The sequence below is a fragment of the Melanostigma gelatinosum genome, assembly GCF_949748355.1.
Source record: "Melanostigma gelatinosum genome assembly, chromosome: 6".
Taxonomy (NCBI): Eukaryota; Metazoa; Chordata; class Actinopteri; order Perciformes; family Zoarcidae; genus Melanostigma; species Melanostigma gelatinosum.
In genome coordinates this window covers 8,560,583-8,573,585 of record NC_136639.1, presented here as the reverse complement: position 1 = coordinate 8,573,585, position 13,003 = coordinate 8,560,583, and the positions used below count along the sequence as shown (strand labels likewise).

Genomic DNA, 13,003 nt, shown 5'->3' with positions numbered 1-13,003 from the left:
TTGTTCTGTTTGTTTAATTTTGTGAAATGTGTGCACGGCCTGATGCGAGTCTCAACAAAGGTGCCGGATATTATGAAAGACAAACAGTCATCCATGAAGAGTTAATAAATCAAAGGACCTCCTGCTTCAATATGAACCCTTACAAAGACATGTTAGGGTGAGGCTGACGGCAATGGAGGTTGTCAACATGTATTCATCATATTGGATGAGTCATCGCTGGAAGGGGGGGGGGGGGGGGAAATCCTGTAATATGGAACAGGGAATGATTTGGGCTGATGTGGACGAATTACCCTCTCGGTGCTATGCAGATGAAATGGCAGATACAGGAAGAGGAATGACATCGACTCGTCTGTCAAAACCAGATGTGTTTCCAGAGCGTCTCTATCTTATCAGCCTCATGGATCCCTGAGGTACAGGAGCGGCTGGCTGGCTCTGGGGTGTTTTGGGGGCTACTCAAGGATGCGGGAAGATGAATGGAAAATGCAGTGATGACTTTATTAGGCACACCATCACAATCTGTTGCAATCCAATACAGCTTTTCTGCAATAAAGTCTTTTATGGGGAGTCTTTTTTTCACACTATCATGGTTAAGTCAATTAAATCTTTTAGATAGTAATGGTTGGTGATGGTCTACTGGACTGCAATGTATTCAGAGTTGTCATGTATACAAATGGAAAGACACAAAATGATAATTTCCGCTCGATATAATGTTAAAACATGTTGAATTTACACATTATGACAATATCAACAGAAACTGAACATTAGAACCTTTGTAACCTGAGTTATGGCAGAGCTGTTGTATTGATTGCATTGCATTGTACGTATGTACCCAATAAAGTGCCCGCTAAGTGTAGTTTTAACATGAAATAGGTTTTACAAGGTCATATTTCTTATCAAAGCTGGTCAAAGACAGTTAAAAAGCAAAAGTCTTTCACTGTATAAGTTTAGGGAAATAGTTTGAAAGTTGATTCACTTGTAGAGACTTTGATGAGAAGATCGATACCACTCTCAGTTGGTAAATATGAAACTGAAACCAAAAGGTAGTTAGCTTAGCTTAGCACAAAGACTGGAAACAGCTAGGCAGGACTAGAATACACTTTGGAGTAAAGACAGAAAGAGCCATCGGTCAGATTCTCAGAATGGCTGCTGTGGTGCTTTCACCAAATACTCGTGCATTATTACATGATGGCTTTTTCTAAGCACTGGTTCATAATTTACTGACACTGATTTCCCCTCTGCACTGTCCTCTACCTTCATGTGATGAGTAGACATTTTGCTTTTGGGTGAGTAAGGGGGATCAGGGTGAAGACAGGGAGAAAGAAAGTCAGTGGTTGTGGAGATAGAGAGTAAGTGAGTGTGTGAGTGTTCTGGAGAGATACAGTTATCGTTTCATAACTGCACCTTCTTTTTTTATGACTTTCTGAAGATATGGTGGAGATAATCTTTTCAGCATTATAAGATGTTGAAATGCAGCCAGTGCCACCAGCAATGTGGCATTGTTCTGTAGGCCTGCCATGTGGATCTCAAGCCCATGTTGCCCTTGGCCAAGGCTTATAGGAACTTACTGCGTGTGGCATTGACAAAAACCATTCCAGTGACCAAGAAACACAGGCAACAGGAACTCTGGAGTATTTTGTCTGACCAGTAGAAGTCCTCCTCAATGTTACTGAAGTTCCTGTTTGCCTATTAGACCTTGTAACAAACTTCTGAGAGCAGCTTTCACTATGAGAAGGGAGGGAACTTTAAAACTAAGCGAAAGAGGTTGATCTTTTTGCTTTGAAGGTGTATTTTCCAACATGTTGAAGTTTTAAGTCAAAAGAAATCAATGTTTGCTGTTGAAAGGAGGCTGGACATGAACCTTAATTGCCACAATGCTGGCTTCTTTGTGATTGGTGGTGTGAATATGGAACAAAACAACTGTTGGACGGTGGCATCTAGAGAAGGCATGGTTGATGTAATGTCTAATTGGGCTGCAATGATTATTTTCATTATCAATTCATCTGTGGATTATTTTCTTGATTAAGTGATTGTTTGGTCAATCAGTGTTTTCCAAAGACGAAGATGACGTCCTCATATGTTTTGGTTTGTCCACTACTTAAAGATATTCAGTTAACTTTCATAGAGAAGAAAAATAAGCAAGAAAATATTAAATTTTAAGCTGGATTCAGAGAATTTTTACTTTTTGAAAAAAAACTACATCAAACCGATCAATTGCTTATCAAAATAGTTGCTGACTAATTTAATAGTTGACAACTAATAATTGTTGAAGCTCTAAAGTCTAATTCTGACCAATGGTTAGAGCTCTGCATACTGTACCTCTGCTCTCATCAACATAGTCAAACACATTTCATACATTTTAAAATGTCAATGTCTTCAATCTTTCAATATTATTGACACAGCTACTGGATGGACTTCAGGACTGTTACTTACTTGTTCTCAGTGACTTCCTCTTGACTACCCTTAACCTTCCACAGGCTTAGGCACTGGTGCAAAAATGCTCCATGAACTCAGAAAAAAACCCCTTCATTAAAGTATTGAAGTACGAGAGCTGTTTCTCCCAAATTGGCCTGTTCAGAGCTTCTCTTAGCCTTCAGATGTTTTGTTAATATGGCCCCTGCTCTCCACTTGATGTGCTCGAAAAGAATGTGTGCCAGCCAAAGATGCCTCGGAGCAAACGCCATGAGATGATGAGTCTGGCGAGCACTCAGAGCAAGGCCTTTTCAGAGACTAACTTGCAACCCTTCACATAGAAGAAAAAATAAAACAAGACTGGGTAGTTTCCTAGGAGCAGACTAAGCTTCTCTTTTCACCTGATGTGTTCTGCTTTATCATGTTTTACCTCTTATCGAGTCTCTCACTGGGATAACTGTCAAATTTTGACGTTTTGTTTTTTACGAGCAGGAGATAAAGATAAATTTGATTTTATTTGTTGTTCCGAAAAAAAGACCTCATCATAAACAATGGAAGGAAGCGCATCCCGGCAGTGGGTTTTACATGTTGAATAAATGCTGATGCGACAGATTGAAAAGCCATGTAAATGTAACGCTGGAGTGAAAGTTGAGACGACACCTGCAGTCATCCATAGCTGCTCCTGGCATCGTTTTATGGAATCAGGATCTACAGTGAACACCTCTCAGAATGTTCAAAAAATATTTGGGTTGATTTTCTGCACATTGTTTTTGTGAAAAAACATATTCACAGCTTTACTTCACATTTACATTCTGTTACACAACCCATCCGATCACCTTCGACCAGAATTATTCATTCGAACACTGTTGCAATATTAGTACTTGAAACAGGGCCGAATAAAAATATGTACGGCTTTATTTTTTCCCCGTCGCAGCCTGTTCTCCTCTCACTGTCTTTCTTCATAATTTGTAGTTGTGCAACTAAGCTCTTTCATACTTAACTCAGAAGTCCCGCTCTTAACTTCTGCCTCTGTTCTTGTCCAAAGGGCTGAACCTATTCTGACCCGGATGAAGGAGGATCACACCCGCATCATCTTGCCTGCCATAGACAACATCAAGTACAACACGTTTGAGGTGCAGCAGTATGCCAATGCCGCACATGGCTACAACTGGGGGCTGTGGTGCATGTACATCATCCCACCTCAAGAGTGGCTGGACAAGGGCGATGAGACAGCCCCTATCAGGTGAGGTCCTCGGCTGGCGTACAGCGTACATTATAGATGAGGATATTTAATGAAATATGGATAGGCTCAGGATATGACTAATTCATGTGTGGAACTATCAAATTAAGGTGCTCTGTGGTGGTGCTCTGCCACACCTAACACACAAATAAAGCCTCCCTGTACAAAGCTGTTTCATTACCATGATATAGTGAATATCTTCATTTTGATGCAGGATCATGAGGCCACGGCGATGCACTGTCATGAGTGTAATTGTGTGTTGAATATAAGCAGGGATTCCATTATATCCACCGCTGAGTGGAGGACAGTACTGGCTTGTATTCTGTACAATCCTAGAATTGATTTTATGTGCCCTTGGTTATATTGGACTTTAATTGACTGAGGAAGAGTGTTGTTTCTCCCTGAGCCCTCCTCCCTTCCCTGCTATCTTTAACCTCCCATGTTAGGGGGGATATTTTTGGGACGCATTTAACTTGAAACAATTTACCTTACCAAACAAACCTAAGGGGAAACACTACAAAGACACAATTAACACTGAGAAAATACATGAAATATCATCATTGAATTGTCTATTGATACGGGCATTTCAGAACTCTTGAAGGACACATTGAACATTTCATTTGTTGCTTTACATGGAGGAGCTGAAACTGTAGCTGTTTGTTTTAATGTGGCGAGGCCAAAGCTGGTGCAGGAGCCAACCGTACCAGGTTGAGCCAGAGCCAGCATGAAGTAGCTAAGCTATTGTTTTTAAATCTCTTCCATATTCATGGCACTGCTGGATCTCGAGGGCAGATCTCAAGTTAAAACATGAAGGCATGTGAAAAGTTTCCGAACAGAAGGTTCTTAAAAGAAATACGAACCTCAATTTAATACTTGGCTATACAAGTGTGAGTGATGCCCATTCAGCTTGACTTGTCAGTGAAAATATTCAAAATAACAAACAGATGTTTTTGGCAACTGGGAGGCAGAAGAAACAAGTTTTGAACTCCAAACTGACATATCATCATCTCTTAAGTTGATAATGGTAAACATGTTGGCAAAAGTTGCTTATTTACACATTTGGTAGTTACAGCCTTGTTTATGTCCATCTGTTTATGGCCTCTACCAACTCCTGAGGGAAATATCTGGCTCTTTAGCAGTTATTTGCTCGACTGTGTTCAACAGCTAGTCTCCAACTGTGTCTGTCTGCTGTTTGGTGCTGAGCAGGCAGAGCACTGTAGGTTTTTAGAGCTTTTGTTTTTCTGAAAACAGCTGTGGCAGAAGATGAGGATGACTCAAAACACTAAAGTTGTGGCCCAAACAGCTAAACACTTTGCTAAAACGAAATGAAAAGCAGAGGGGAGCTGCGGATTTAACTTATAATTCTCTTTAGCGCATCACTACGACCTCTACAACATTTTTCCTATTGTCACATTGTTTAACATTGTCATGATTTGCATTGCATTGTTATAGGAATATTGATCATAGCCAATTGAAAGGAAAGACGGTCTATGTGCCAGGCTACCACAGGAATCACAAATGACATTGAGAAAAAGAAGCAGTTAAATCAGGGATGATATTTTTTAGAGATTTGAGACAAATGAAAATGTGGAACCTGCCAAAAACAATTCAGCATCAGCAAGAAGTCCCCGATTCTGTGATTTTGGTGAATTAATTAGTAAAAAAAAAGTGGATTATTAGTACAAGAAGGTGCATCAATTCGTACAAAGGAGATCATGATTAAGGTGAAGCATTGCATAATCAATCACTTGTGTAAAGTAGCTGCTGTAGCATAATCTTCTCCACCAAAGACTTTGTATCACTGAAATCCTTTGCTACTGCATTTTAATAAAGCTGCAAACATGAAACATACTCGTGGTTACAGAATGTCATTAGATATCTGAAATGACTCAAGCTAAAGACATTCACACATACTGTTGGATTATGACCAAGGGCAATAAAAACTGAATTCCATAGCAGAGTTTCATTACCTCGCTTAGGTCCAGCGTAGGCCAAGCAATAACGGTTTCATTTGATACAGTTGGTCTCATACAAACAAACAATGTGATCACAGTTTATACCGTGGACCTCAATATTGGATGTATTATCAAAGTTCCATGAAAGTCATGTATTATTGAGCATAAAGTGCCAGACTTGAGATGGATGAAAGATAAGAGAACAGCCTCAGACACTGCAGAGCTGGTTCGTGTTTCCCCACTTACACTTGCAAATGGGCAGATTGCCTCAAGGGCCAGATGAAGTGAGTCGGCTCTGTGGATTTCTATTGGAAATCATTCCCCCACTTGTTTCCTCAAGGTTTCTGCCCGTCAACAACAGAAGCCTTGTGGACATTCAGAGCTCAGTCTCAAAGCCTTTTCTGTTTGAACACATTCAACCACAAAGCGCGTAAAAAGGGCACAAGAAGGCACAAAACTGCCACAGGATTGCAACCATCTGTGTAGTATGGCAAAAATAGTTTTTCTTCTGCAACTACAGCGATTATTGACAGGACAAAATAGAAAGGGAGTGACGTTTGTTCCCTAAGAGGAATGCCATCTATTTGGATAAGAGTAGTGCTTTATAGGAAGGCTCACTCTGTGTCATTTCTTGAGATTCTCATCTGCTGTGGTCGCAGTCACATTCAAGCAAAGAAAATGTGAGAAGCAGAGGAAGCAACAGTTACACTGCAATTACTGTCGAAAATACATCAATACTTGAAAAAGCCCCAAAAAGTGTAGTACATGAACATGACTTAGGGAGACGAATAGGGGTATACTGTAAGCTTACCATGGATAAAACAAAGTTCTATACAAACCAGCACATTCCTTCATAGACACCCCTGCACTTCACATCAGTGTCTCCATAAATGATGCACAAAATGAATACAATGAACACACAGACTTCACAAAAAATATAGGACATGCACTTGTTTACGTCGAGATTATCTTTCTGATTATAAGTCCAGTCACGTTATTATATATCAGGCATGACTATTTCTTACAATTGTGGCTTTGATGGATAGAGCTTAAAAAATGTTTTTGGATGGTAAATGCATTACTTTGAAAAGAAATGTTGATAAAATTTATAATGATGTCATTTATTTTCCTCTCATAACTTCAAGCATCAGGGCTGTCGTACAAGTTGAAATGAGAGAGCATAGACAAGACTGATGTCAGGTTAAAAGAGCAGTGTCTTCATATGGGAGAGAAGTGAGGAATCTGAAATGAATGCTTTTATCTTCCCAAATTGCATACATGTATCAGATGTTCATACTACCCACTGCAAGTCAATTATTTGGGCGCCAAAGATAAGGGGTGTGAGGGGCAGATGAGCCCTGCAGGTGGACCATCTGCAGACTAAAAATCAATCTGTGATCTGTAATCTGTGAAATATTTCAAAAAACCCACTGGAGACTGCGTTGTATTTCACATACGACTGATGGCAGGGTCGCAGAAAGCAGAAACGGTGGCATCAATGCCTATTGAGCGTTTTAGTCGATGTTGAAGTCGGTACCTCTGGGTCTTCAGTGATTGATTTCTCTTTGTTTGATTGTTGAACTCTGCTGCAAAATTGCTGGTCAGGAATGAAACTGTCTGTTTGATTCTTATAATCTAAAGTGGACATGTAGGTTATTTAGCCTTTTTATTTGATGTTTTTTTTGGAGGAACCGCTGGCTCTATTTATCATTTTATTGGCAACAGTTAATTGGTTCCAGTGGGGGAATTACTTTTTCCTGCCTTTACATTGCATGTTTAATCACCTTGCACACCAAATGACATAGCCAACAAACTTGTTCTTTTTTCTCTTTTCCCAGAAACATAAACAATACATAACCCAGCTGAGCCGTGACTATTATCAATGTGAGGATGTTTCTTCTGCAACACTACCTTGTGTTGAAACACAACACATTTGGTCATCCAGAGGTTTTAGCTTCATCATGACATGCATCTGACTTAAGGTGCCGAGTCGCTACTCAAACACAGGGACAGCGTTTTACATTGGCAGGAAGCTTATTCTAAAGAGAACACTCAAAGAGAGCTTCGCAAAGTTTGCACTGTGCAGACAAGCAAGGTAGGTCACTTGTCAAGAGAGGAGAAAGGAAGAGGTGAACAAGGCTGAGTATGTGCTGTGTCTGTCTTTTTATCTGCACAGTGAGTGCAAATAATGGCACTTGAAAGCCTCCCTGTCACCGCCTTAGAATTTAAACAAAGACTGTATGAGGTCAGGCAACGATAGTTTAGAAGTCAGTCTTTTGTAATAAAAGTTCAGTGTGGAGCACTATAAAGTATTTGTCAAAATGTTTCTTTCATTTTTTATTTTGAGCAGCGTATATTAATTTGGCAGTACTCTAGAACATGTGCTATGAATGTCATGCCACAAAGATTTATGTCCGCAAAATGTTAAGAAAGCGTTTTCACGGATATATAATGGAACAGTCGGGTTTTCCTTCAACCCTCCTTCAGAGATTTTCTAAATAACACTCCATGATGATGCCCTAGAGTTACTCAGTGTTTTATAAGGGGTCTAAACCTAAAAGCACCTTTCTTTTTGGCTTACACATAGTATGGTTCAGTGCACTCTTTAAATACAGAGTCAATCAATCATAATGCAGCTTTCTCCTTCTAGTACTTTCTACTGCCACGTCTCTCAAACTGAAGAGGCAGACACACACATGCCTCTTCTGTACAGTGTGTGTGTGTAACAATATATGGTGAACTTACCCCGGGGTTCGAATCCAGATTCACTTTAGAGTAAAAAATAGCACAGCTCAGTAGCCTACTCCGTATGAATGCCCCTGCTTTTTGTTGGTTTTTGTCCCAGAGCACTTAAGACCTGACAGATGATAAAAAGCAGCCCTGGAGGGACGTCAGCTAAAGGTGGAAGTAAACACTCTCTGTCTCTTGCTCTACCAGCTGAACTTGTTTTTAGTTTGTGCTAGTTCTGAAAGTATTTTTTAGGTTTTTCTACTAAAACATTAATTGCTGGACTTCATTATATATTACTAGAGTTAAAATGCCATGCTGGATTGTTGTCCTGGACTTTCATCAGCACTTTTTCATCAGCTACACTGATCATTAACACCATATCAAATTACTTTGTGCAACATGAAGGGTGCAGCACATGAAGATGAACCCATAGAGAAGATTCCACCAACTCTGCAATTTCCACTCAGTGATGTACAGTACCTTATCCCATTGCAGTTCATCATTTTGGTTTTATGTTAATGTTCATTCTCATTACTTTCATCATCCTCATTTCCAGAATGAAGATGATGTTTTCAGTAAAAAGCTCTGATAAACCCACTGTACGCTACCTACCCAGCACCAAACAGCCAATATATTGGAGCATTTAGCAGCTTTCAGGAGTTGGTGGAGACTAAACCAGAGCACAAAGTGCAGTGAATATTCAACTTAAATTTGTCAGAAATACATAAGATGAGTTATTGCTCATTTAAAGCTGCACCACATCTTGGCATGAGAGACACTGACTGACTTCTAGTTGCCCTCCCAAGATATTGTGATTGGATACGAGACATTTCTAAACTAAACCAGGCTGATCGAGGCAGATGAAATATTATAATTATTTTCATTATTTCTGTTAGCGTGTCAATATTGTCACTCTGTCAGTGTTCCAAGCCACTCTGGTCTATGGTTAATTAAAGAAAGGCACGAAAGAACATGAAAACCTGAGACATCTTCTGGTTTGATTGCATTGCATAGTTTATTATTCTCTGTGGGCAAATACAAGTTTAGTGGCTGGATAATAATCAAACGATGCTGTCTCTCTTTACTCCTCCAGAACTCCAGCTATGATTGGATGCTCCTTTGTGGTTGACCGGGAATACTTTGGGGAGATCGGTCTGCTGGATCCTGGCATGGAGGTCTACGGAGGCGAGAACATCGAGCTCGGCATGCGGGTAAGGACCACCGATTCTCACTGTTGCCGCTGTTTATGCATTCAAATTGGAATGATAATAATTTGAAATGTAGACTTTTTTCTTTTTTCAACTCAATTAAAAGCCACATATGTTCAGCGGAAGATGAAATTGCTCAGAGAATTGCTGCAAGAAAAGTTGTTTTTTTTAATGTTTCCCAGCTACGGGGGAACAGTTAAAGATACAAAACCCCGGGGCGTCAACAGAAGCCATGATTAAACTTTGCAAAGTTTCTTAGATGGGAGTGGAGGAGATTAATGCTAATCTTCAACCAACCCAAAGGCTCTAAAGCCTGTATACGGAAAATGTAAATCTCTTTTGCTGCTGCTTTGAGTTGAATTTAACGCTTCATGTGAGCGAAGGGCTCGCTGAAGAATTGTTTAGCGTTTAAATTCAGAAAATGTTTCTCTCCAGCCAAGTGGAACAATTCTGAATCCAAAAGCACTCCTTTAGCTTATTGGAATGAGATATGCTTGAAAGATCTCACTCCTTCGTTTAACGTCGTCCACACATCCATTTCTAAATCTTGAGACGGCTTCAACGCCACCTCTGAAGTGACGGGCACCTTTGAAACAGCACTTTAACGGAGGCTGGAGAATGGATCTTGATTTGCAATTTGCTGCCGTGCTTTAAGCCAGAGACGTTTACAGTTGTTGTTGACCATTTCAGAGCCTCTCATTATTCCACATGAGTGGCTTTTCCCCGACACCATTAGCATGTTTGTTTTTTGCCATCGCCAATATCGACACAGTCATCTAGCTTCTTGTGTCTTTCTCTGATTCTTTTTTTTGCCATTATCATAGAGTGATAACTCAGCATTATGTATTATGTGCCAACTGCCAAAGGCCTCCCACAGACTACACAGTGCAGAGCTGCTTATATGTACCTAACAAACCATGCAACTGATTAGATGAAGTTCGTGGGGGAAGATCAATTCAGCTACAGCAGCTAAATAAAGTTCAAACAACTCTATTGAATTGTGCAATATGGTGTAACAGTGAACTTCTTTTGGCTCTCTCTCACACAAGCGCCTCATTGATTGTTATCACAATGAATATCTACTGGAGCTGTTTGATTCATTAAGTGAAGAGAATACTGTCTGTGAACACAATGCCATCACCGATGCAATTATCCTCCTGTTTGGCCTGTCTTTGCGAAAATTAAACACATGCCACAGAAAAAGGGGCTCTTCAGCACATGTACAAGCTTGAATAGGGCTGCAGTTAACAACCAGCTTCAACCATCCGCAATGTTCTAATGGAATGAAGATGGACTTCTGGCGAGTGGACGGCAATTACTCCTCTAAGACTACTGCGGCTCAGGAAGCTTATTGTAGTGCCGGCTGAGGAGTTGCCATTTCACAAAGGCTTGATTGACAAGAACATGTTTAACAATTAGCCAGGGCAGCTCACAATAGCTGCCTGGGACAATCTGACTATAGGTGGTGATGAAACGCAGAGTTCACACAGAAAGGTTACGGCGTATTTATAATTTACGGTGAGTTCCAGCTTCTGACGATTGCTCAGGGTAAAAAGACTTCCAAGATCTAAAGAACTGGCCTCTTTGTAAGCCGAACAGAGGCTCGGATGTGCTCGGGCTGATTATACGGTACATAGCACTGCATGTCGTGTTGTTTCTGTGAGGAAGAGAATAAAATAAAACCGAGGGAAGGGGAAATAAATCATAGATCTCACTGAAGTTTGTTCACATGTGCAATAATTTACAGGGAAGGTCCCGTAAATGAAAAGAAATGAGCAGTCACAGGATGACACTACCGACAGTGAAAATGTGGATTTAAAAGAAGCTCTCAGCATGATGTAGTGAGTGATAGATACATCCTCTGCAGCCACATCACGAATACATTCATTCTTGGAGGCTACATAATCATTGCAAAATGGACTAGAATAAACCGGATGTATTTTTGCTGTTATGGATTGACTACTGATGCTGTTTAACCTCATAACACATTGTTCCTGTCTATTAGCAACATGGGAATTTGATATTTTCACCTTTTAAATTATCATAAATGTTTGAACACAAACATTTTGTTTCCCCACAAGGCTCCGTTCGCAAACAGAGAAAAATGGTCGGGGACTGAAATTATGAATTCTGCCAGAAGTCTCAATATGAGTTTATCGAGTAATGTGTCTCCCGCCCCTCCTGCAATGCTGAGTCTTTGCTGATATAGCATCTCAGGGGACCGGGACATTGCCTTTCATTTCAAAGTTCCTGTGGGCACGAGTTTTATCCTGTAGTAAATCTGTTGACTGAAACATTCCAACAGATATTTTCTATTTTCTATTAGGGAATATCAATGTACCTCTTAATCCGCATTCAGACCACCATAAAACGTAACCTCCTTCACAGAGGGAATAATGGAGTGTTTGCTTTTCTCAGTATGATAATTGTGTTAATTCTACATTTATATTTTTTTCCAGTAAGGAAACAAAAATCGACCAACTCTTATATGTTGAATCCCGACAGAAAACAAAAAATGTAAACAAGATTATAAATCAATATCAAAACAATTATTTGCAGAAAAGGCTGGTCGACACAGGAGGTGTTTCAGCCATGTTTTTCAGTCATCCGCTTCATCCGAACACAATCTTAACACCATGACGTGTACTCATTTGGTTTGGTTTGAGTCTAGATGGGTTTACCTCACACGATATTCCAATGTGCTCACCATCCAAACTGCTTCATAAAATCTCTCTCAATACAATCACCTCCAATTCCAAGAAACTGAAGTGCGATATCATGCCATCGCCTGCTTGTCTCAGTGATATTTATTAAACTCACCAGGAACTATTTTCAAAAGTAATGAACCAAACATTATTCTTTTTTCTTTCTTCTTTCAAGTCTCGTCTCAATAACCACCTGGGCTGGGCCTCGAGGCATCTGGTCATTATCTTACTGTTGTGCGAAGAATGGAGCTAATTAACGTCAAGCGGTACCAAGACGAGACAGAAGTGGGACATAATTACACTTCACGTGCTCCGCTCTGCATCCAAAGCAGAGTTATTACAGTGTGATGACAGTTTACAGTACAGCATTTCAGTACATTTATGATTTTGCATTCAGAGACATTTTTCATCAGTTCTATATGTTAAATATTAAACAGAGATTGACCACTATACATAATTAAAACATTGATTTCAAGAGTACGGTGTCTATTGAGCAGGGGCTTGAAACTGTGAGAGAAGCCTCCCCAGGGGGTCCAGAAAGAGATACTGCGAAGCTGAAAGAGACGGGCGCATGACAGCGTTCTGAACTGTTCTGCTGCAACGCTGTTCTGAATAACAGGAAGCTGCAGCTCATGGAGCCAGTTAAGGTACTTTAAAAACCCTTAGTATCCAATTCCCACAATTTGCGTCAAATATAGTAGTCCTTCTCATAACTCAGTCGACATACAATACGCATATTTCAGGTTCTATGTAACT

At 40.1% G+C, this 13,003-nt stretch overlaps 1 protein-coding gene across 1 annotated transcript in view; it reads left to right on the top strand.

The window, feature by feature from the left end:
* galnt9 (polypeptide N-acetylgalactosaminyltransferase 9) overlaps positions 1 to 13,003 on the top strand; it is a gene marked incomplete at both ends in the record, with an annotated part of 68,386 nt that overhangs the window by 30,334 nt on the left and 25,049 nt on the right. Inside the window, 2 exons of the mRNA XM_079269637.1 lie at positions 3,455 to 3,652; positions 9,428 to 9,545. Coding sequence (XP_079125763.1) covers positions 3,455 to 3,652; positions 9,428 to 9,545 — 316 coding nt within the window. The remainder of the gene's footprint in view (positions 1 to 3,454; positions 3,653 to 9,427; positions 9,546 to 13,003) is intronic.